Below are 24,947 nucleotides of genomic sequence, written 5' to 3'. Positions count from 1 at the left end.
TAAGACAGATGCATTCCTGCTAATATTCTAATAGGAGGTACAACTAGTAAATATCACATTGTTAAAAAAATATGTAATTTCCAACTTCTAGGGAAAAGAATAATGGGGCTCTTTGAGAAAGAATACGGGAAAAGTTCTATGTCAGATGAGGTCATCTGTAAATTGTAAGTTTGGTAGCATGGGGTAATTTTTGTGTGTTTTTGACTGGCATAACATTTATTTACTGGCCAATGGAAGAGAGATGGCAGGGAGTGGGAAATGAGTGAAAACGAATCTGAGGTAAAGCCTTAAGGGACAAGAATTTGGGATGAAAATCTCAGAAGACTGAGAGAATCAGGTTTCAATGGGAATTGAAAGAAAAAATCTTCAGCGTTAAGGTCTCCAGTGCATAAACACTGAGGTAAAAATTATTGCTAAAATCTGGGAGTAAGAGACTTCTGCTTCCAGCTAAGATGGCCTAATAGAGACTAGATTTATACTCCTATCTAAAACAAACAAACAAAAATAAACAAAATATAATGTGAGCAACAGTTTTCAGTGAAATGAACATGAGGTAATGAAGGATACTGATCTCTGAGAAATGTGAAATAAACAAGGATGAGTCCTACAATTACCTCAACTTACTATCTCGAGGAAGTCTCCAGGTGAAAGCACAAGGAGGCAGGAGAAAGGCAGAGGGTGTTTGGATCCCTTAGGAGACAGAACTGAGAATTCAGGGAGAGAAAAATGTAGCTGGATTTCACAGAATAAATTATCAAAGAGAATAAACTATCATAGAGAACTCTGGAGGTCTTCAGAGGGTCCTCATTGAGCTTTTAGCAATGTACAGCATGTGTGTGAGGAAACTACTTGAGTCAAGACAAAACTATCCTAAGGAATTAGAGGGAACAATACTATGGTGCATATACAGAGCCAGGAATATTGCCTATTGCCACCAGCCAGACTAGAAAATCTCATAATTTGCCTGTAGACTATTCATAATTGTCTTTTCTAAGTTGTAGAGTATAAAAAGCACCGAAATAAATAATTCTGTCCTTCCTAACAGATCTTAAAAGCAAGACCCAAAAAGATCAAACTGTTATCAAGTAACTTAATGAATCTGAGAACAAAGCACAAGAATACATACAAAAATATTCAGCGGCTTCCCTAGTGGTGCAGTGGTTGAGAGCCCGCCTGCCAATGCAGGGGACACAGGTTCGTGCCCCGGTCGAGGAAGATCCCACATGCTGTGGAGCAGCTATACCCGTGAGCCATGGCTGCTGAGCTTGCATATCCAGAGCCTGTGCTCTGCAACGGGAGAGGCCACAACAGTGAGAGGCCCATGTACTACAATATATATATATATATTCAGCACTTGAAAATATATAATTCAAAATATGTGACATCTAATTTTAAAATGTCAAGTATGCGAAGAATCAAGAAAGTAAAACTCACAATTAGCTGAATAATAAGTCACTCAAAACTGATCCATAACTGGCACAAATATTAGGATTAGCAGAAAAGGAAGTAAACAGGTATTGTGACAGTATTTTATATCTTCAAATATTTAAGTAGAGTCATGGAAGATATCCCAAATGCCCATTATAGGTGCTGGAGTAAACAAACTGTATTATATACATACACTGGCATACTACTAAAATCTACACAGTGAATTTTCTAATTAAAATAAATTTAACACTTAGCCTAGAGTGCAGGGAGCAAAACTGGTGCCCACATGCAAAAGCAAGTTTGTTTGTAATTGTAGAGTTTTAAAACAACAGTCATAGAGTTATCAATATTTAATTTAGTTATTTCAAGCATGTGTGAATGAACACACACAGACACACACACACAGAGAACATTTTAGTAACTCTGGATCCTTATTGTCTCAAGATAAGACAATGCCCAAAGTGTTTTGTTTTTTATTTTATTTTTAAATTGTTTTTAATCTAATTTTTATTTTATATTGGAGTATAGTTGATTTACAATGTTCTGTTAGATTCAGGTGTACAGCAAAGTGATGCAATTATACATATACATATATCCATTCTTTTTCAGCTTCTTTTTCCATATAGTTTATTACAGAATACTGAGTAGAGTTTCCCATGGACATTAAGTCCTTGCTGATTATCTATTTTATATATAGCAATATGTATATGTTAATCCCAAACTCCTAATTTATCTCTTCCTCTCACGTTTTCCCTTTGGTAACCATAAGTTTGTTTTCAAAGTCTGTGAGTCAGTTTGTGTTTTGGAAAAAAGTTCATTTTATCATTTTTTTTAGATTCCACATATAACTGATATCATATGATATTTGTCTTTGTCTGATTTCCTTAACTTAGTATGATAATCTCTAGGTCCATCCATGTTGCTGCAAATGGCATTATTTCATTCTTTTGCATGACTGCATAATATTCCATTGTTGTATGTACCACTGCATAATATTCCATTGTATGTATGTACCATCTCTTCTTTATCCATTCCTCTGTTGATGGACATTTAGGTTGCATCCACGCCTTGGTTGTTGTAAACAGTGCTGCAGTGAATTTTGAGGTGCATGTATCTTTTCAAATTATGTTTTTTTTCCAGATATATGTCCAGGAGTGGGATTGCTGGATCATATGGTAGTTCTATTTTTAGTTTTTTAAGGAACCCCCATACTGTTCTCCATAGTGGTTGTACCAATTTACATTCCCCAAAAGTATTTTCAGTAAGTAAATTGATAAACATGAAGGCCTAATATATGCATTTTTTACTAGCCCATTTTTCATCAAATATATCAAATATATGTAAAATAAATTGGCCACATTGAGTTTATTTCTAGGATAATTAATTGTACATGTGTTTACAAAAAGCAATGACTTCTTGTGCCTTCCCAGACTCCTCTATTTTCAGTATTAAAATATCCTAGTTATGCATATTAGGTTTCATGTTTGTCTTTTCATTTTGAATGTGAGGCCATGGTGGGTAGGGGACTATTGTTTGTTTTGGCTAAACCCTGGCACCTATAACAGTGTCTGGTATGGAGTAGGTCATCCATATATATTTGCTAAATGAATGAATAAATGAGTTGCACAAAAGATAAAAGGAAAATCTGCAGATAATTAACCTTGGCTATTTTTCTAGTGTAAAATATTTATATTATAAATAATAACACCACTTATTGTTTGTTTATCATGTGTCAGGAAATGTTCTATGCAGTTTCCACATTTTCACCTACTTAATGCTCAAAACTGTGTATGTATGTACTATTAATGAAAGGATTTTACAGATAGAGGAAGCAAAGCATAGAAAAGTTCTATACCTCGCCCAAGAACATATAGTTAAAATGCTAAGTCCAACATTCTGAGTCTGCAGCCTGTGCTTTTATCTCTGCATTGCCCCTCAAAACAGAGCCACTTGAAATAGAAGAGGGTTAGATTTGATTCTGGTGAGAAATGTTTCTTTCCTAAAAATAGAAAATGTAGGAAGTTCTTTCAGTAGAACTTTTAGGAAGTTTCCTTCCTAAAAGCTTCAAAGGGACACACAGCTCCTAGGACACAGCCCAGAGTCATGAGGTGGGACCATGGATCACAGTGGTTCATCTTCTCCCAGTACTGTAGATTGAATGTCTGTGCCAAATTCACATGTTCAAAACCTAATGCCCAAGGTGATGGTATTAGGAGGTGGGACCTTTTGGTGTTGAATTGATCATGAGGACAGAACCCTTATAACAGAGATTCCCAGAGAGATACCTTGTCCTTTCTGCCATGTGAGGACAATGGTGAGAGGTTGGCAGTCTGCAACTTATAAAAGGAACTTCACCACAACTCAACCATGCTGGCACCCTGATCTTAGACTCTCAACCTCTGGAACTGTGAGGAATACATTTCTCTTGTTTATAAGTCATATAGTCTGTGGTATTTTGTTAGAGCAGCCTGAATGAATGAAGATACCAAAGAATGAGTTGCTCTTGCAGATCACACTTCATTATTATGTGAGTTTAATTGTATATACACTTTCTCACTCTTTTCTTATTCTGTAAGCCCCTTTCCCTTCCTACCCTGACGTGAGTCAAGTTCTGGTGAAGGATACACTCCCTGATGTGGTCTAAGTTTCAGTAATCTGATAATTTCTTTGGAACAACAACAACAAAAAATGCATATATATGCATGTGTCATGGGTATTTTGCAATGTGTACACGCCCTGCTGAAAAGGAAGGTGGAACATGCTTTCAGTTTCATACCACACACCAAGGCTAAGAGAGAAGAGCTATGGCCGGTGAGTTTCTTTCTTGAAAGAATAGTTTTGGAAGGGGCTGGTTTTTGCAGAAACCATAATTAAGTTCTGTGAATGTTTAGGCAAGCAGAACAGAGGGAGTGCAAAGAGAGGGAGGGGTGGGGGCAAAGGGAAGGAGAGAAGGGGCCCAGAAGCCCCACAGTCTTTAAAAAGGGAAGACAAGGTCCAGAAAGGAACCAGGCTTTACTGGCTGGTATCCTGCTGTCATTTTGCAATCTTAACTGAATTCTTAAATGTCATAGTCTGACAGAGGATGCAGAATTGGCATAGAATGGGTACCAGCAGTTGTTGTCCCCAAAAGAAATGGGCAATCACTATTTCATTATTTTATTATGCACAGTTGAATAAACATGAGGCATGTTGTGATGACCCCTAGTTTTCAGGTACTAAGTTGGAGGTAGTAAATCTCAGTCTTCAGGCCACTCAGTGAGCATATATGGGTAATACTGAGGGAAGAATAAGAGATGTGGGTGTCCTCAGGATTACCACACTGTGTGGGGAGGGACATTTTATTGTTTAAATCTAAAGGAGGCTATTCTCCGTTGCTGAGATGAAAGGAAAATGAGGCTGTTTCTGTGACTTGAGGCATCCTTGTGTTTCCAACAGACAAAGTCCTGAAGGAGAAGAGAAAGCTGTTTGTCCATTCAGTGGGCATGGGTACAATAAATGGCTTGCTGGATGAACTATTAGAGAAAAGAGTGCTGAACCAGGAGGAGATGGAGAAAGTAAGAGATGAAAATGCTACAGTTATGGATAAGGCCCGTGCTTTGATAGACTCTGTTATTCGGAAAGGGCCCCAGGCATGCCAAATTTGCATCAGTCATATTAGTGAAGACGACTCCCTCCTTGCAGGAACACTAGGGCTCTCCTCAGGTAAGGGTCAATGACTCAGACTGAAGTTCATATAGGCCATGTTTCTTTATGCCTAACATCTGATTTCTTCATTGGTCATGTTAGTTTGCAAACAACTTCCCTACCTCTGGCTTCAGGCCCCATTTCTATATCAGTGGTCATTCTGCATCCCCTCTGTCTCTTTTCTTCTTTGTTCCTGTTCTTTTGGTTTTACAGGCCTTCTTTTTTTTTTGCGGTACGCGTGTAAATTGTAAGTTTGGTAGCATGGGGTAATTTTTGTGTGTTTTTGACTGGCATAACATTTATTTACTGGCCAATGGAAGAGAGATGGCAGGGAGTGGGAAATGAGTGAAAACGAATCTGAGGTAAAGCCTTAAGGGACAAGAATTTGGGATGAAAATCTCAGAAGACTGAGAGAATCAGGTTTCAATGGGAATTGAAAGAAAAAATCTTCAGCGTTAAGGTCTCCAGTGCATAAACACTGAGGTAAAAATTATTGCTAAAATCTGGGAGTAAGAGACTTCTGCTTCCAGCTAAGATGGCCTAATAGAGACTAGATTTATACTCCTATCTAAAACAAACAAACAAAAATAAACAAAATATAATGTGAGCAACAGTTTTCAGTGAAATGAACATGAGGTAATGAAGGATACTGATCTCTGAGAAATGTGAAATAAACAAGGATGAGTCCTACAATTACCTCAACTTACTATCTCGAGGAAGTCTCCAGGTGAAAGCACAAGGAGGCAGGAGAAAGGCAGAGGGTGTTTGGATCCCTTAGGAGACAGAACTGAGAATTCAGGGAGAGAAAAATGTAGCTGGATTTCACAGAATAAATTATCAAAGAGAATAAACTATCATAGAGAACTCTGGAGGTCTTCAGAGGGTCCTCATTGAGCTTTTAGCAATGTACAGCATGTGTGTGAGGAAACTACTTGAGTCAAGACAAAACTATCCTAAGGAATTAGAGGGAACAATACTATGGTGCATATACAGAGCCAGGAATATTGCCTATTGCCACCAGCCAGACTAGAAAATCTCATAATTTGCCTGTAGACTATTCATAATTGTCTTTTCTAAGTTGTAGAGTATAAAAAGCACCGAAATAAATAATTCTGTCCTTCCTAACAGATCTTAAAAGCAAGACCCAAAAAGATCAAACTGTTATCAAGTAACTTAATGAATCTGAGAACAAAGCACAAGAATACATACAAAAATATTCAGCGGCTTCCCTAGTGGTGCAGTGGTTGAGAGCCCGCCTGCCAATGCAGGGGACACAGGTTCGTGCCCCGGTCGAGGAAGATCCCACATGCTGTGGAGCAGCTATACCCGTGAGCCATGGCTGCTGAGCTTGCATATCCAGAGCCTGTGCTCTGCAACGGGAGAGGCCACAACAGTGAGAGGCCCATGTACTACAATATATATATATATATTCAGCACTTGAAAATATATAATTCAAAATATGTGACATCTAATTTTAAAATGTCAAGTATGCGAAGAATCAAGAAAGTAAAACTCACAATTAGCTGAATAATAAGTCACTCAAAACTGATCCATAACTGGCACAAATATTAGGATTAGCAGAAAAGGAAGTAAACAGGTATTGTGACAGTATTTTATATCTTCAAATATTTAAGTAGAGTCATGGAAGATATCCCAAATGCCCATTATAGGTGCTGGAGTAAACAAACTGTATTATATACATACACTGGCATACTACTAAAATCTACACAGTGAATTTTCTAATTAAAATAAATTTAACACTTAGCCTAGAGTGCAGGGAGCAAAACTGGTGCCCACATGCAAAAGCAAGTTTGTTTGTAATTGTAGAGTTTTAAAACAACAGTCATAGAGTTATCAATATTTAATTTAGTTATTTCAAGCATGTGTGAATGAACACACACAGACACACACACACAGAGAACATTTTAGTAACTCTGGATCCTTATTGTCTCAAGATAAGACAATGCCCAAAGTGTTTTGTTTTTTATTTTATTTTTAAATTGTTTTTAATCTAATTTTTATTTTATATTGGAGTATAGTTGATTTACAATGTTCTGTTAGATTCAGGTGTACAGCAAAGTGATGCAATTATACATATACATATATCCATTCTTTTTCAGCTTCTTTTTCCATATAGTTTATTACAGAATACTGAGTAGAGTTTCCCATGGACATTAAGTCCTTGCTGATTATCTATTTTATATATAGCAATATGTATATGTTAATCCCAAACTCCTAATTTATCTCTTCCTCTCACGTTTTCCCTTTGGTAACCATAAGTTTGTTTTCAAAGTCTGTGAGTCAGTTTGTGTTTTGGAAAAAAGTTCATTTTATCATTTTTTTTAGATTCCACATATAACTGATATCATATGATATTTGTCTTTGTCTGATTTCCTTAACTTAGTATGATAATCTCTAGGTCCATCCATGTTGCTGCAAATGGCATTATTTCATTCTTTTGCATGACTGCATAATATTCCATTGTATGTATGTACCATCTCTTCTTTATCCATTCCTCTGTTGATGGACATTTAGGTTGCATCCACGCCTTGGTTGTTGTAAACAGTGCTGCAGTGAATTTTGAGGTGCATGTATCTTTTCAAATTATGTTTTTTTTCCAGATATATGTCCAGGAGTGGGATTGCTGGATCATATGGTAGTTCTATTTTTAGTTTTTTAAGGAACCCCCATACTGTTCTCCATAGTGGTTGTACCAATTTACATTCCCCAAAAGTATTTTCAGTAAGTAAATTGATAAACATGAAGGCCTAATATATGCATTTTTTACTAGCCCATTTTTCATCAAATATATCAAATATATGTAAAATAAATTGGCCACATTGAGTTTATTTCTAGGATAATTAATTGTACATGTGTTTACAAAAAGCAATGACTTCTTGTGCCTTCCCAGACTCCTCTATTTTCAGTATTAAAATATCCTAGTTATGCATATTAGGTTTCATGTTTGTCTTTTCATTTTGAATGTGAGGCCATGGTGGGTAGGGGACTATTGTTTGTTTTGGCTAAACCCTGGCACCTATAACAGTGTCTGGTATGGAGTAGGTCATCCATATATATTTGCTAAATGAATGAATAAATGAGTTGCACAAAAGATAAAAGGAAAATCTGCAGATAATTAACCTTGGCTATTTTTCTAGTGTAAAATATTTATATTATAAATAATAACACCACTTATTGTTTGTTTATCATGTGTCAGGAAATGTTCTATGCAGTTTCCACATTTTCACCTACTTAATGCTCAAAACTGTGTATGTATGTACTATTAATGAAAGGATTTTACAGATAGAGGAAGCAAAGCATAGAAAAGTTCTATACCTCGCCCAAGAACATATAGTTAAAATGCTAAGTCCAACATTCTGAGTCTGCAGCCTGTGCTTTTATCTCTGCATTGCCCCTCAAAACAGAGCCACTTGAAATAGAAGAGGGTTAGATTTGATTCTGGTGAGAAATGTTTCTTTCCTAAAAATAGAAAATGTAGGAAGTTCTTTCAGTAGAACTTTCAGGAAGTTTCCTTCCTAAAAGCTTCAAAGGGACACACAGCTCCTAGGACACAGCCCAGAGTCATGAGGTGGGACCATGGATCACAGTGGTTCATCTTCTCCCAGTACTGTAGATTGAATGTCTGTGCCAAATTCACATGTTCAAAACCTAATGCCCAAGGTGATGGTATTAGGAGGTGGGACCTTTTGGTGTTGAATTGATCATGAGGACAGAACCCTTATAACAGAGATTCCCAGAGAGATACCTTGTCCTTTCTGCCATGTGAGGACAATGGTGAGAGGTTGGCAGTCTGCAACTTATAAAAGGAACTTCACCACAACTCAACCATGCTGGCACCCTGATCTTAGACTCTCAACCTCTGGAACTGTGAGGAATACATTTCTCTTGTTTATAAGTCATATAGTCTGTGGTATTTTGTTAGAGCAGCCTGAATGAATGAAGATACCAAAGAATGAGTTGCTCTTGCAGATCACACTTCATTATTATGTGAGTTTAATTGTATATACACTTTCTCACTCTTTTCTTATTCTGTAAGCCCCTTTCCCTTCCTACCCTGACGTGAGTCAAGTTCTGGTGAAGGATACACTCCCTGATGTGGTCTAAGTTTCAGTAATCTGATAATTTCTTTGGAACAACAACAACAAAAAATGCATATATATGCATGTGTCATGGGTATTTTGCAATGTGTACACGCCCTGCTGAAAAGGAAGGTGGAACATGCTTTCAGTTTCATACCACACACCAAGGCTAAGAGAGAAGAGCTATGGCCGGTGAGTTTCTTTCTTGAAAGAATAGTTTTGGAAGGGGCTGGTTTTTGCAGAAACCATAATTAAGTTCTGTGAATGTTTAGGCAAGCAGAACAGAGGGAGTGCAAAGAGAGGGAGGGGTGGGGGCAAAGGGAAGGAGAGAAGGGGCCCAGAAGCCCCACAGTCTTTAAAAAGGGAAGACAAGGTCCAGAAAGGAACCAGGCTTTACTGGCTGGTATCCTGCTGTCATTTTGCAATCTTAACTGAATTCTTAAATGTCATAGTCTGACAGAGGATGCAGAATTGGCATAGAATGGGTACCAGCAGTTGTTGTCCCCAAAAGAAATGGGCAATCACTATTTCATTATTTTATTATGCACAGTTGAATAAACATGAGGCATGTTGTGATGACCCCTAGTTTTCAGGTACTAAGTTGGAGGTAGTAAATCTCAGTCTTCAGGCCACTCAGTGAGCATATATGGGTAATACTGAGGGAAGAATAAGAGATGTGGGTGTCCTCAGGATTACCACACTGTGTGGGGAGGGACATTTTATTGTTTAAATCTAAAGGAGGCTATTCTCCGTTGCTGAGATGAAAGGAAAATGAGGCTGTTTCTGTGACTTGAGGCATCCTTGTGTTTCCAACAGACAAAGTCCTGAAGGAGAAGAGAAAGCTGTTTGTCCATTCAGTGGGCATGGGTACAATAAATGGCTTGCTGGATGAACTATTAGAGAAAAGAGTGCTGAACCAGGAGGAGATGGAGAAAGTAAGAGATGAAAATGCTACAGTTATGGATAAGGCCCGTGCTTTGATAGACTCTGTTATTCGGAAAGGGCCCCAGGCATGCCAAATTTGCATCAGTCATATTAGTGAAGACGACTCCCTCCTTGCAGGAACACTAGGGCTCTCCTCAGGTAAGGGTCAATGACTCAGACTGAAGTTCATATAGGCCATGTTTCTTTATGCCTAACATCTGATTTCTTCATTGGTCATGTTAGTTTGCAAACAACTTCCCTACCTCTGGCTTCAGGCCCCATTTCTATATCAGTGGTCATTCTGCATCCCCTCTGTCTCTTTTCTTCTTTGTTCCTGTTCTTTTGGTTTTACAGGCCTTCTTTTTTTTTTGCGGTACGCGGGCCTCTCACTGTTGTGGCCTCTCCCATTGTGAGCACAGGCTCCGGACGCACAGGCTCAGCGGCCATGGCTCACGGGCCCAGCTGCTCCGTGACATGTGGGATCTTCCCGGACCTGGGCACGAACCCGTGTCCCCTGCATCAGCAGGCGGACTCTCAACCACTGCGCCACCAGGGAAGCCCTTAGTGGCCTTCTTTTGATTAAAGCTTATTTCCTATCCTGAGTATGTCGTAGCTCATTTGTTGAAGGTCATGAGAACAGTCTTGAAAAGCTTCATGCTATATCCTCTAGTCCTCCTAGCAAGGCACTATTGATTTATCTAGTTAGTTAGTTAAAATAGTTAAAGCCTAGAGGTCCCTAGGAACTTATGTAGTCATCAGACACAAAGGTTTAAGGTCTGTAATCAAATACTTTGTCCAACTTCTCTCCAAAAGTTTGCTCTCCAGGTGGAATAAAATATATTTCAGGGATAGTGGAACTCTCAGAGAATAAATTCAACTTTTACAGAAAAGTAAGGATTTTAAGCAGACTCTTTTAGTTGCCCCCTTGCATTTTCTTTTGAATAAGATTGTGTACTAGCATGGTACTCTGCTGGGGACCATTCTGGGAGGCCCAGCTCCCCTACTCTAGTCTCCTGAGGGCCCAGTACAGGTTCAGCCATTTGAGCTGCCACTTATGTGGTTCCCTAGTTCCTGCATAAAAAAACAAACAAACAAACAAAAACAGGAGCTCTGATGGACTTACAGTTACTGGTTTCTTTTGTGCTTCTGGAAGTCATTCAGGGGAAGAAGATGTTATTTGAAAGCAAGAAGCCATTTTTTTCCTAAGGATTGAGAGAAGCCTGTGCCCCTCTGAGTGACACAGCAAATGTTTTCGGTGTCGAATTTCTTTGTGTGTTTCTTTTTTTTTGACACATCTTTTACTTTAACCCCTGCCTCAATAATTAAAGACAATCAATCAATAACAATAAGGTTCTAGAATATTTGTATAATAGCCAAAGTGTCTTCTTCCTTGTCATATTTCTTTCAACTCATAGTCCTTGAACCATAGAGGTACTTATACAACTCGTGATAATTCTAATTCCTGGAGTCTGCCTCCCTAGTTGTCAGATGATGCCTCCTCTGTCAGGGTTGTCATGACTTGTTTCCTCCTCATCTATTTGCCAGTTGTTTCAGGGTGCTAGTATATGATAATTGAATGTAATATTTAAATGTACTGTAAAGGAAGAGATATAAAAAAGCTTCTTAGCAGACACAATACTACAATAGCAAGGCCTCCTCCAGAAAATGTTCTTGAATTTATTGATGGTTAATTTAGTCCAGCAGTCTACATGGGAAAGATGGGACAAACTGCAGCCTGCTTCCTTGGACTTGAAGTTTTGTGGGATGTCCTATGGCTTTCCTCCATTCACAACAGAGACATGAACCATATTTTGCCTATGGAAATCTTGTCTTCAATAGGTACTATGAAAGAAAAACTTGGAGTATTTTTAATTTGTTGGCTCATGCCAATTCTTAAGTTTCTGGAATAAGTTTCTCAGGTGGGTGTTGCTACAGTGAGATCCTTATAAAACCTTAAATAAATTTAATCTCAATCCTTGCCCTTGAAATTGACAATCACAATGCATAGTGACCCCAGAGAAGATATTAATAGATTTGAGTGAGTAAGGCAAGTGCAGATTACAGAGGCTGTGTGTCTAACACATTGGGGTAAGAATCTTCAGAGACTGTGACTATTTTAATGTCTTTCATCTTTCGTCAGGTTCACAATCTGGAAATTATCTTAATACACAAGAATCCCAAGTGGTGTTTCCTCCTTTCCCAGGTAATGGTATTTTCAAAGCAATGACATTGTTTGAACCCCACCTTCCCTGACATTAACTACAGATTAATGGGATGAATCCAGGGTAAGGGGGGCTATGAGTAATACTCACAGATTTATTCTATACCATTTTCTCTTCTTAATCTATTCTGCTTTAGCAGGAGCTGTTCCTACAGCTTCACTATCATGTTTATACCAACAAATTCTGAATCTGTATCTCAAATCCTGACTAACCACTTGAGTGCCACACTTCACTAAGTGTCTACTGAACATATACACTCATATCTCCTTTAGACACATTTACTCTACATGGGCCCAGAGATAGATTTCCATCCTTCCCCCACCTTGCTTCCCTTCCACTTTCCTCTATCTTGATTAATGGTGCCACCATCACCCAGTTATTCAAACCAGAAACCTGAAATTATCGTAGACTCTTTCTTCTTCCTCACTTCCAACATTCAAGCAACAGCCAGATTTTATTGATTTCTCTCTCAAATTCAGATCTGTCTCTGTATTTCTACTTCTACAATTAGATTTCAGAGCCCCCATTGCTACAGTGTTCCATAATTCTCCAGTCATAACTCTCAATATATTTTTCTTGCAATTTTTATTTTAGTAAATACATCCTTTTCCCTCACTGAACTTTAAGCTTAATGAGGAAATTGAACATATCTGATTTATTTATAGATAACATCTAATAGAAGTTGACCTGTAATGTGTATGAACATATATTTGTTAAGACTATTTCACTGAATAATGTGGCCAGAGTCACTACTCTTTGCTATGCCATTAGAAAATATTTAGCACATGCCAATTGTGCTACAGATCCTATTCTAAAAACTATTTAGAGAGTAATGAATGAAACAAAAAAGGGTCTTGTTTTTATTGAACTTACATGAATATGTGAATAGTGAATGAATAGACATTTAAGAAGCTCCACCATCAAATTAAAGCCAGCCATAAATTTAGGGATGGAAATGACACTACACATATCTGTATCAGTTAAGATGATATGGAACGTTATAACACAGACATATATTTATAATGGCTCAGATATGATAGAAAAGATTTTCCCAAATCACAAAAAATCTAAAATGGGCATTTTTCATCAGAATGCAGCTTTCCTCCAAGTGCTAATTCAGATACCTAGGCCTCTTCCATCATCTTATATCTGCAACATATGATGTCAGAATAACTGTGGTAATAACAGTCAAGTTAATGATATTGGAAAGAGTATGTGAGATCATTTGTGAGAGATTTTGCTAGGCTTGACCTGGATGAATCACACAGTATTTCAGCTTGCATCCCATTGTCTAGAACTTAATTATATGGTCACACCAAGTCACTGGATTGGTTGGCAATATAGATCAGCTATGTGTCCAGGAAAAAAAGAATAAAGTGTCTTGTTGAACAGCTAGCCAGTCTCTGCCACAAAACTTAAATGAAAAACTTTTCATTCTACACAATATCGAAGGTAGCACAATACCTAGGTCCCAAATCACAAAGAAGTTCTTAAAAATATTTCATTTCTCTACCCTGAAAATGGTGGTCTCAGCTGTATTGAATCAAGGTCAATATGCATTAGATTTCTTATTAGCAAACCTTATATTTGTCTGAATCTAGCCTCTTGCTTACCAAATAATCAGTGCTTTACTTGTCCTGGAACAGTATTTCATCCACAGTTGTGGAAAGATTTCATCACAAAGTGACCCTTTTCTCTTAAAATAAAAATACCCTTAATCTGGAAGAAATTTAGAGGCCACAGAAGCAAATATTTCACCAAGTTTAGAAATTACTCTAGTGAATCAATTAAGGGTGCATATTTTCTTAGCTCTTTCATGGTATGTGACACACTATATAACCAAATGCCATAAGAAAAATTAGTTCTAATAAAATCCAAATATTTATCTTTAATGTTTTCTATTGTCCTTCAGACTCCTTTATGAAGGAATACATTTCTTCCACATAATATTGATTTCTATAGTTTTCTCAGATATATCCATTCTAATTATCTCTTACTTTTTCCACCGTCAACACACTTCATGCTACCTTGGTTTACCTGAATATACAACATTTTCTTCAAATTCCCCTTCAAAATTGAATATGTTTCTTGCTTGAATAGTTTAGTTTCTAAAGGATGTTCCAAATATCAAGAAAACATTTCTATTTTGAAACAAAGATTATGTTAATTTCTTTAGAAAATACATCACATTGTTGGATGGTGTTGAACTTGTGATCAAAGAAACCCCCAAGGCTTTTTTCACATGAACTGCTGTGGAAACTCTTCCTCATATATTTGTGCAATCAATGCTTAGTGCTATAAATCTCTCTAAGAGTACACCTTGATTTTTGTATTTATTATTCTATTTCATATTAATTCTAGTTCATGTATTCAATATCTTCTCCTTCTCACTATATGTACACACAGTAGAGAGATCTTAAAGGTTAAGACAAAGGCTCACTTTCTTTCTTTATTACTTTTTTTCTCTCTTTATTTCCTTCATATCTCTAATGCTTACTATCATGACTGCTAAGCAAATAAATAACTAAATAAATAGATACATAAACATATTTTTTTTTAAAAATCATTGAAATAGATTCATTAAGTTCTACCTCCATTATCCTAACTTTCAATTATTTGAAATACATTTATATCTTAACTATTTTATCTAACATATTGTTTTCTGAGAATTTTATCATGCAAGGCCTTAAAAAACTCCCTTTTGATTATTTTAATGAAAGAGATTTGTGAAATGCTGATTCTAAGAGATGAAGTGTTGTGATAACTGTACCACACCACTGGAAATCTTAGGGGGAGCACCAAATGGGACACTCAGGAATGTTATTATTTATAATGTTTCTTGTCTCTTGCAGCTCCTCAGGCAATGCAGGACAACCCAGTTAAGCTTGCACCTTCAGGGCCAGGAGGGAATCTCAAGCTTTGCCCCCTAGAAACAGCCCAAAGGATATGGAAAGAAAAGTCAGCAGAGGTGCTGTGCTCAGAACATAAAGATCCGGATAAAATATACACTGGAGACCATTCTAAACTGCAGTGTTCTGCCTTAGAGCTAATTTTCTTGAGAGGTTCTGGAAAAACATTCTGTTCTTGCCTTACATAAAGGGTTCCTATTTCCCAGGTTTATGTAGAGATTTCCAAGTTTGGTCCAATCCCCTGAGTGAATAATTATAATAATAATAACAATAGTATCTATTTAATGCTTAATATGAACCAGACACTATTCTAAGGAAGTTGCAATTAATAACACCTTGAACCCTCAAAATAACCCATTTTAGAGGTCAGGAAACTGAGACATGGATTGTTAACTATTTTGGCTAAACCAGTAAGTCAAGGAATACATTTTAAAATTGAGTCATTATGACTCCAAGCCAGTTCATCTCACACAGCCCTACCTCTCAAAAGTAATTAAATCAAGTGCTCAGCTGCCATCTGGCATTTGCAAATTTCATTCAACTCCTATGGTAGGACTCATTCTCCCTCCCTGTTTTTATCTATGCTACAAGAGATTAGATTTCTAGGTAGGGCTAAGGGAGGAGAAGCTGTCTTATACCTTCAAGATGAATATTTAATTAGAGAGAACAAGACTGTTCATCCAAACTGCATTTCTTACAGATTTACCCAATAATGGAAAGGTCAGTCCGCACACGTATTGCCCTCATTATCTGCAACACAGAGTTTGAAAATCTTCCCAGGAGAGATGGAGCTGATGTTGATATCAGAAACATGAAGATGCTACTAGAAGGTCTGGGGTACAGTGTGGATGTGAAAGAAAATCTCATCGCTTCGGTAAAGTCTGTCATAATGTAGAGACAATGGTCATGCCCTTTATATTCCTAAATAATGTTAGAAAGATTGGTTGTAGAACCAGAAACTTAATCTCTTGACAGTCTAAAATCTAAATTTGTTCTTGTAGGGTACTTCATCCTTCTAACCTAGAGTCTTTTAGCAAGGGTCTGGTAAAACTTTTAACTGGGAAGTGTTCTATTAATTCAATAATGTCCACAGCTAAATAAATAAATAAATAAATAAATAAATAAATAAATAAACAGTCCCTTACATTCTATTAGAAATCCCTGAATGGCATCCCATAACACTTTCTTCACCTTTCTGTGAATTGAAACTTAAATATTCCTTTTGTATTTCATTGGTTTTCATATCATCCAGAAATTCCTTAATGTCTCTTTATTGGATTCCAAGGTGCCATGATAACCAATCACATAGTTCAAAATCAGTGGTATGTCTCTTTCAGGACATGACTATAGAGCTGAAGGCATTTGCTGCTCGCCCAGAGCACCGGACCTCTGATAGTACTTTTCTGGTGCTCATGTCTCATGGAATCCGGGCTGGCATTTGTGGGAAGAAATACTCTGAAGAAGTCCAAGATGTATTAAAAGTCAACACCATCTTTCAAATTTTGAACACCTGGAATTGTCCAAGTTTGAAAGACAAACCCAAGGTGATCATTATCCAGGCCTGCCGTGGTGGTGAGTGCTGAAGTCTGTTAGAACACAGACGCTGAAGTTTTGATCTCATCATCTGTATGTATCCAGTATTTTTCAGTTCCTTTGAGTCTACTCAAAAAAGGCTACAATCTTTTTTGGTGACAGTAGATGTTCTTTGACATTACAAACAAGATTGTATCTTCTGTGAATTGTATGACTGGTTGGAAGATATTTGTTCCATTTTCAGCTGAGATACCACTTATAATCTTAAGACTTTGATACTTGGTTGGGATACTTGGATGGGATATATTCATTTGAGGGTTAGGAGAGATAAGATAAGCCTCTTAAGATAAGAGTTGTTGAAAAGATAGTTTTTGAAAGTTATGTGTGTATCTGCATGTGAATTAAAGCTAATGACAAATAAATTAGTAAATATGGTTGAACAAATGTTTAGGGGAGAAAGTTCTCTTGACTATTGATAGTAATAAGGGACCAAATCTTGTCTTTCCAGAGAATCAAGGGGTGGTATGGCTAAAAGATTCAGTAGAAGCTTCTGGAAACTGTTCCTTATTGGCTCCAGAAGATTTTGAGGATGATGCCATTAAGAAAGCCCATGTAGAGAAGGATTTTATTGCTTTCTGCTCTTCAACACCAGGTAATGGATATCTGTGTAAGACACGTTTGTGGGCATTACCAATGCAGAAACTCACAACCATCCATTAGAGTGTGGATATCTGTGTTGAACTTTTCATGAGACTCTTGAAGAATAACTCAAGCCTTCCTCTCAGTTACACCTTCAATTCCCCTTATCCATGGAGACCAAATAAATATACATATATTTTTACTAAATTAGTAACTAGTAAACTCCCATCATGCAAAATATTTTCCTGGACTGTGAGAAATAAAATAGAAACATATCTACACTGAAGTAAATAAAATAGAAACATATCTACACTGAAGTAAATTAGAATCTGACTCCACATGCTAAAATGTCTACATGTTGGGATCACTCAACAGTTCAATTTGCCTAGACAAGTATTATAAAACTGTGGTATTTATAAAAGGGGTAGGGAGAAGGATAAAAGCAGACAAAGCATATTGAGTCCCTAAGTTAAAGTTGTTTCAACCAGAAATATGGAGTTTATGAAACAGAAACAACCTGAATGTTTCTAAGTCTAGGTTTTATATTAAGAGTACTGCCAATTATATTTTGACTCTGTCATTTAGTACTCTGTATGTAGCTTCTCTGGGCTTTCTTTGAATTCCTCACTAATATATGTGAATACAAATATCATTGTTGTAAGGATTAAATAAGATAATAAATATGAAATATTGAGCATGACAGAGTAAAGTACACATTAAATGATGGCAACTATTAAAGATGTTTCTATGTTGTAACTTAATTCAAGGTTTTACCTTGAGTTACTTTCCATATAAAGGTTTAAATAAAAGTCATCCACTATGTTTTGGAATTTCTTGGACATTGACATTCTCTTGATTACTTCCAACCTTAGAGACTTGCCTCTGATCAAATAGTTTAATTCCCAGATTATTTTCTATACTAAGGTGCCATCTCTCCAGAGATAGCCTGCTTTTTGCATTGTGTTGATCATAACTTTTTAAAAAAATCTTTATTGGAGTATAATTGCTTTACGATGGTGTGTTAGTTTCTGCTTTATAACAAAGTGAATCAGCTTACATGTACATATATCCCCATATCTCCTCCCTCTTGCGTCTCCCTCCCACCTTCCCTAACCCACACCTCTAGGTGGACACAAAGCACCGAGCTTATCTCCCTGTACCATGCGGCTGCTTCCCACTAGCTATCTGTTCTACATTTGGTAGTGTATATATGTCCATGACACTCTCTCACTTTGTGTGTTGACTATATCTTGATGTAGTAATCAATTTTTTTCAACAATTGAAAACAATGACACTAAGCAAAACCTCCACACATTTACAATTTGCATATATTTAGCAGACTTAATATTAGACATAACTATTTTTTTAAAATCCATTGATCCCAGCCTTCCACAAGAGATTTACCTCTGGCAATTATAGGCTTTGTAGCCCCCTGTCTTCTTGTCATCCATCTTTGTGATTTCTGTCTCCTTTTCATTCACTTTCCTTACCCTCCTTTTCAGATGGTTCATAGAAACTCCAGTTCAGTTGTCTTCAGTTTCCAAAAGTAAACCTAGTTTCACATTCTCCGGTATTAATCCCAATTACATTGTATGTAGTGCTCTTCTGAAGAAAAGTGACCTTCCCCTACCTAATTTCACAAAGAACTTACAGAGATACCAGCCTGCAACTCTCTCCCACCTACTTCCTTTAACTGGAACCAGCTTCCTAAGACAGTTGTAGTTTTAGATAGGATATTAATCCATTACTATTTTACATTTTATTACCATGTTTATTGGCAAAAAGGTTTTAAAAGCATGTATCCATGTTAAATGCACAGCTATTGATACTTTTCTTATATATCCCTTTGCATAACTTTAAAATGGCTTATAACTTCTATGTCCCTACTATTTTGTATAATTATTCTTTTTCAATGTCTTTTCCATAAGACTGTTTTGTCCTCCAATAGAATATGGTCTTTCCCTCTTAAATTTTTTCTAGGTATGTATTTCTTTTCTGTTGGTACCATTTTCATATTTAGTTAATATTTTCTTTGTCTAAATACCTTATGGTCAGTATTATTTGATTTTAATTAAATTATAAAGTAGATAAACTGAAATATTATTAATATGATTACCTTGTATAGACTGGGTATTACATATCCTATATTCCCCCAGATCATTGTGATACATTACATCTAATATGAAAATATATCTTTGTGGCATAAATTATTACCCTACCCATTGCAGTCAAAGCCATTGCATTTCAGAACATATAATTAACTATCAAGTTACTAAGTAGTACTCCTGGGATCCACACTCAGGTATTTCTTTCTCAAAGCCCAGTCAATCCCTTCCACCCCATTCTGCCTTTCTCTCCTTGTCTACTAGACTTGTGTTTCCTTGAACTCAGAGACTGTGTTGTCCTAACATCTATACCTTATATAGCATACTTCACATGACTTTAAATATTGTCAAGTATCAGTGAAAATATACACACTAAATGATGAATATATTCATTTTAAAATGACATACAGTCTGTAGGAAACAACATAAACTCAACAGCCTGCCTCAGCTGGAATAGAAATCCTATGACTCCATTTTTGTGGTCAGGCAAGACCTTACATGAAATTTGGAATGTGCTTTCTTCACAGATAATGTTTCTTGGCGACATCCTGTATTGGGTTCTCTTTTTATTATTAAACTCATTGAACATTTGCAAGAATATGCCTGGCTTTGTGACCTGGAAGAAATTTTCCGAAAGGTAGGTGCTAGATACTTCTTACACTCTACTTACCTGTTTGTTCTAATTGGAAACCTAGGGAGCAGCTCTGGACATGTTTTTCTACTAAAAACTGCTCTCCATTTCAAATGAGTTTTGAGGGTCTTTGGTGAGTCAGCCAACCTGGAGGCCAGTTCCAAGTTTTATGACCTAGAAACCCCCTAGAAGACAATCAATTATTTGAACTCCCCTCTTCTCTGAATAGACAAATGAGTGGACTTTAATTTGCTAGTGTCCATATCTATTAGATTCAGTAGCTTTTAAAAGCATGGTCATTCCATGCTTAGATATGTGTATTGCTGATCTGTACAGAGGCACAAACTTTTTGTTTTTATCACTTATTTTGCTATACTTTTTGCAATTTTTCCAGCATAAGTGAAAATCCTTCTACTGAGGAAAAAATAAATCTACAGACCTTCTTTTACTTTTAGGTTCGATTTTCATTTGAGCTGCCAGATGGTAAGGCACAGATGCCCACTGCTGAAAGAGTGACTTTGACAAGATGTTTCTATCTCTTTCCAGGATATTAAAAAAGTAAGTTGTAGGGACAGATGTGTGTGTGTAGTATGGGTGGGGCGAGGTTGGGGGAAGAGTGCTGAACTACATCCTGGTCAAGATCTCAAGGTCTAATATAATAAACAGTGGATAATGAAAGGATGCCTTTCTGTTGTTTAGTGCAGAGCACACTGCACTCCCCTCAAAGTTCTTCAGAGATAGATGGCCCTTTCTCAAGGTTAGCTGATATAGATTGAGAGGTGGCCAGAGATGATGAAAGCTCAGTTTTAGATGTTCCTCCCCTCTACATCAGCAGGGCAATATTTAGACATAACATGGGCTCTTCCCTTTTATGAGTCTGTGTGACTTGGTGGAGTGATTTTATAACTTGAATTTCTTTTAGTAGAATTCATTTTTTTCTTATATTTCCTCTTCATTTTCTTTAGGAAGCCAGGAGTTCTGCCACTCTATACATGTTTTGGGATCCTGTCAGCAGAAAAGAGACATTTCTTTAAACATTCCAATAAATCTGAAATAAAAATGAAAGACTGTTTTTTTTTTGTTTGTTTGTTTGTTTTCACCACTCTTAGAAGGCAGGGGATGGAATTTGGAGCAAGTAATGGATTTGGAGTCTTTAGACTTCATAAGAACTGAACTGAGTAACACCATTCTTTCCTTCTAGAAATGATTTGCTAGACTTTCTGCTTTAGGAATACAGAAAAAATTACAGTAGGTACCTGACTTCAAAGAATTTAGAGCTCAACAAGAGATTCAGAGAAGGTAATGTGATAAGTAACTTATCCAAAATCCCAGAATTTAGGATGAGAAAGTCATGACTACAGTTTATGTAATTCTAAACTTTCCTTAAGGAATTTCAGGAATACAAAGTATTTTTTTCTTTTTTTAATTTGGGTATAGTCGGTTTACAATGTTGTGTTAGATTCTGCTGTACAAAGAAGTGAATCAGCTATATGTATACATATATTCCCTCCCTCATGGATCTCCCTCCCACCTCCCCACTTCCCACCCATCTACGTCACTGCAGTGCAGGAGTTCCCTGTACTGTACAACAGGTTTCCACTAGCTATTTGTTTTGCACAGGGCAGTGCACGTACATCAATCCCAATCTCCAAATTCATCTCACGCCCCCTCCCCTCACAATGTCCATATGTCCATTCTCTATGTCTGCATCCTTATTCCTGACCTGCAAATACGTTCATCTGTACCACTTTTCTAGATTCCACATATATGCGTTAACGTATGATATTTGTTTTTCTCTTTCTGACTTACTTCACTCTGTATGACAGTCTCTAGGTACATCCACATCTCTAAAAATGACCCAATTCTGTTCCTTTTTACAACTGAGTGATATGCCATTGTGTATATGTACCACATCTTCTGCCGATGGACATTTAGGTCGCTTCCATGTCCTGGCTATTGTAAATAGTGCTTCAATGAACATTGTGGTGTAGGTGTCTTTTTAAATTATGGATTTCTCATGGTATATGCTCAGTAGTGGGACTACTGGGTCATATGGTAGTTATATTTTTTTGTTTTTTTAAGGAACCTCCATACTATTCTCCTAAGCAGCTGCATCAATTTACATTCCCATCAACAGTGTAAGAGTGTTCCCTTTTTTCCACACCTTCTGCATCATTTATTGTTTGTAGATTTTTTGATGATGGCCATTCTGATCAGTGTGAGGTGAGATCTCATTGTAGTGTTGATCTACATTTCTCTAATAATTAGTGATGTTGAGCATCTTTTCATGTGCTTTTTTTTGATACTGAGCTGCATGAGCTGTTTGTATATTTTGAAGATTAATCCCTTGTCAGTTGTTTTGTTTACAAATATTTTCTGAGGCTTTTTGTCTCGTTTATGGTTTTCTTTGCTGTGCAAAATATTTAAGTTTTATTAGGTCCCATTTGTTGTTTTTTTTGTGTGTTTTTATTTTCATTACTCTAGGAGGTGAGTCAAAAATGATCTTGCTGTGATTTATGTCAAAGAGTGTTCTTCCTATGTTTTCCTCTAAGAGTTTTATAGTTTCCCATCTTACATTTAGGTCTTTAATCCATTTTAAGTTTATTTTTGTGTATGGTGTTAGGGAGTGTTCTAAGTTCATTCTTTTACATGTAGCTCTCCAGTTTTCCAAGCACCACTTATTAAAGAGACTGTCTTTTATCTATTATATATTCTTGCCTACTTTGTTGTGGATTAGGTGGCCATAGGTGTGTGGGTTTGTCTCTGGGCTTTCTATCCTGTTACTCTAATCTGTATTTCTGTTTCTCTGCCAGTGCCATATTCTCTTGATTACTGTAGATTTGTAGTACAGTCTGAAGACAGGGAACCTCATTCCTCCAGCTCTCTTTTTCTTTCTCAACATTGCTTTGGTTATTCAGGATCTTTGTGATTCCATACAAATTGTGAATTTTTTTATTCTAGTTCTGTGGAAAATTCCATTGGTGGTTTGATAGGGATTGCATTGAATCTGTAGGTTGTTTGGGGTAGTATAGTCATTTTCACTGTATTGATTCTTCCAATCCAAGAACATGGTATATCTCTCCATCTGTTTGTGTCATCTTTGATTTCTTTCATCAATGTCTTATAGTTTTCTGCATACTCATCTTTTACTTCCTTGGTCAGCCTTATTTCTGGGTATTTTATTGTTTTTTTTGCAAAGGTAAATGAGATTTTTTCCTTAACTTCTCTTTCTGATTTTTCATTGTTAGTGTATAGGTATGCAAGATATTTTTGTGCATTAATTTTGTATCCTGAAACCTTTCCAAATTCATTCATTAGCTCTAGTAGTTTTCTGGTGGCATCTTTAGGATTTTCTATGAATAATGTCATGCCATCTGCAAACAGTGACAGTTTTACTTCTTTTCCAATTTGAATTCCTTTTTCTTTTTCTTCTGTGAGTGCCATGGCTAGGACTTCCAAAATTATCTTGAATAAGAGTGGTGAGAGAGGACATCCTTGAATTTTTAGAGGAAATGCTTTCAGTGTTTCACCATTGAGAATGATGTTTGCTATGGGTTTGTTGTATATGGTCTTTATTATGTTAAGGTAGGTTCCCTCTATGCCCACTTTCTGGAGAGTTTTTATTATGGGTTTTGAATTCTGTCAAAAGCTTTTTCTGCATCTATTAAGATGTATGTATGATTTTTCTTCTTTAATTTGTCAATATGGTGTATCACATTGATTGATTTGAGACAGAAGAATGAATAAGTGAGCTGGAATATACAATGGAAATAACTGCCAAGGCACAGAATAAAGAAAAAAAAAGAATGGAAAGAAATAAGGACAGTCTCAGAGACATCTACAACAACACTAAATGCACCAACATTCAAATTATAGTGGTCCCAGAAGAAGAAGAGAAAAAGAAACAGTCTGAGAAAATATTTAAAGAGATTATAGTAGAAAAATTCCCTAATATGGGAAAGGAAATAGCCACCCAAGTTCAGGAAGTGCAGAGTCCCATGCAGGATAAACCCAAGGAGAAACATGCTGAGACACACATTAATCAAAATAACAAAAATAAAATTCAAAGAAAAAAAATATTTAAAGTAGCAAGGGAAAAACAAAAAAATAACATATAAAGGAATCCCCATAAGGTTATCAGCTGATTTTTCAGCAGAAACTCTGCAGTCCAGAAGGAAGTGTCAGGATATACTTAAAGAGATGAAATAGAAACACCTACAACCAAGAATACTCTACCTAGCAAGGCTCAGATTTGACAGAGAAATCAAAAGCTTTACAGACAAGCAAAAGCTAAGAAAATTCAGCACCACCAATCCAGCTTTAAAATGAATGCCAAAGAAATTTCTCTAGGCTGGAAACACAAGAGAAGAAGAAGAAAAAGACCTACAAAAACAAAAACCCCAAAGAAAAAACAAATGATAATAGGAACATACATATCAATAATACCTTAAATGTAAATGGATTAAATGCTCCAACCAAAAGGCACAGACTGGATGAATGGATACCAAAATAAGACCCATATATATATATACTGTGTACAAGAATCCCACTTTGGGGCTTCCCTGGTGGTGCAGTGGTTGAGAGTCTGCCTGCTGATTCAGAGGACATGGGTTCATGCCTGAGTCTGGGAAGATCCCACATGTCATGGAGCAGCTGGGCCCATGAGCCATGGACTCTGACCCTGCATGCCCAGAGCCTGTGCTCCACAACTGGAGAGGCCACAAGAGTGAGAGGCCCACGTACCACAAAAAAAAAATAAAAAATAGAAAGAA

At 36.8% G+C, this 24,947-nt stretch overlaps 3 protein-coding genes across 3 annotated transcripts in view; all 3 read left to right on the top strand.

Annotated features, from left to right (window-relative positions):
* The window catches only part of LOC103079964 (caspase-4-like), a 10,071-nt gene extending 9,903 nt beyond the window's left edge, over nucleotides 1-168 (top strand). The window contains 1 exon segment of the mRNA XM_082931237.1: nucleotides 92-168. Coding sequence (XP_082787363.1) covers nucleotides 92-168 — 77 coding nt within the window.
* Nucleotides 169-4,232: 4,064 nt separating this feature from the next.
* CARD16 (caspase recruitment domain family member 16) lies at nucleotides 4,233-5,144 on the top strand. Its single transcript, XM_007461883.1, has 2 exons — nucleotides 4,233-4,239; nucleotides 4,864-5,144. The coding sequence occupies exons 1-2, from the start codon at nucleotides 4,233-4,235 to the stop codon at nucleotides 5,142-5,144; spliced, it is 288 nt and encodes a 95-aa protein (XP_007461945.1).
* Nucleotides 5,145-9,370: 4,226 nt separating this feature from the next.
* On the top strand, nucleotides 9,371-20,729 carry CASP1 (caspase 1). Its single transcript, XM_007461881.1, has 9 exons — nucleotides 9,371-9,404; nucleotides 10,029-10,295; nucleotides 12,277-12,339; nucleotides 15,211-15,326; nucleotides 15,968-16,141; nucleotides 16,605-16,839; nucleotides 17,309-17,452; nucleotides 20,072-20,181; nucleotides 20,631-20,729. Exons 1-9 carry the CDS (start codon nucleotides 9,398-9,400, stop codon nucleotides 20,727-20,729), a joined length of 1,215 nt encoding a protein of 404 aa, XP_007461943.1. The 5' UTR covers nucleotides 9,371-9,397.
* Nucleotides 20,730-24,947: the final 4,218 nt, after the last annotated feature.

The sequence above is a fragment of the Lipotes vexillifer genome, unplaced genomic scaffold, assembly GCF_000442215.2.
Source record: "Lipotes vexillifer unplaced genomic scaffold, Lipotes_vexillifer_v1.1 scaffold354, whole genome shotgun sequence".
Lineage (NCBI taxonomy): Eukaryota > Metazoa > Chordata > Mammalia > Artiodactyla > Lipotidae > Lipotes > Lipotes vexillifer.
This window is presented reverse-complemented; position numbering and strand designations above follow the sequence as displayed.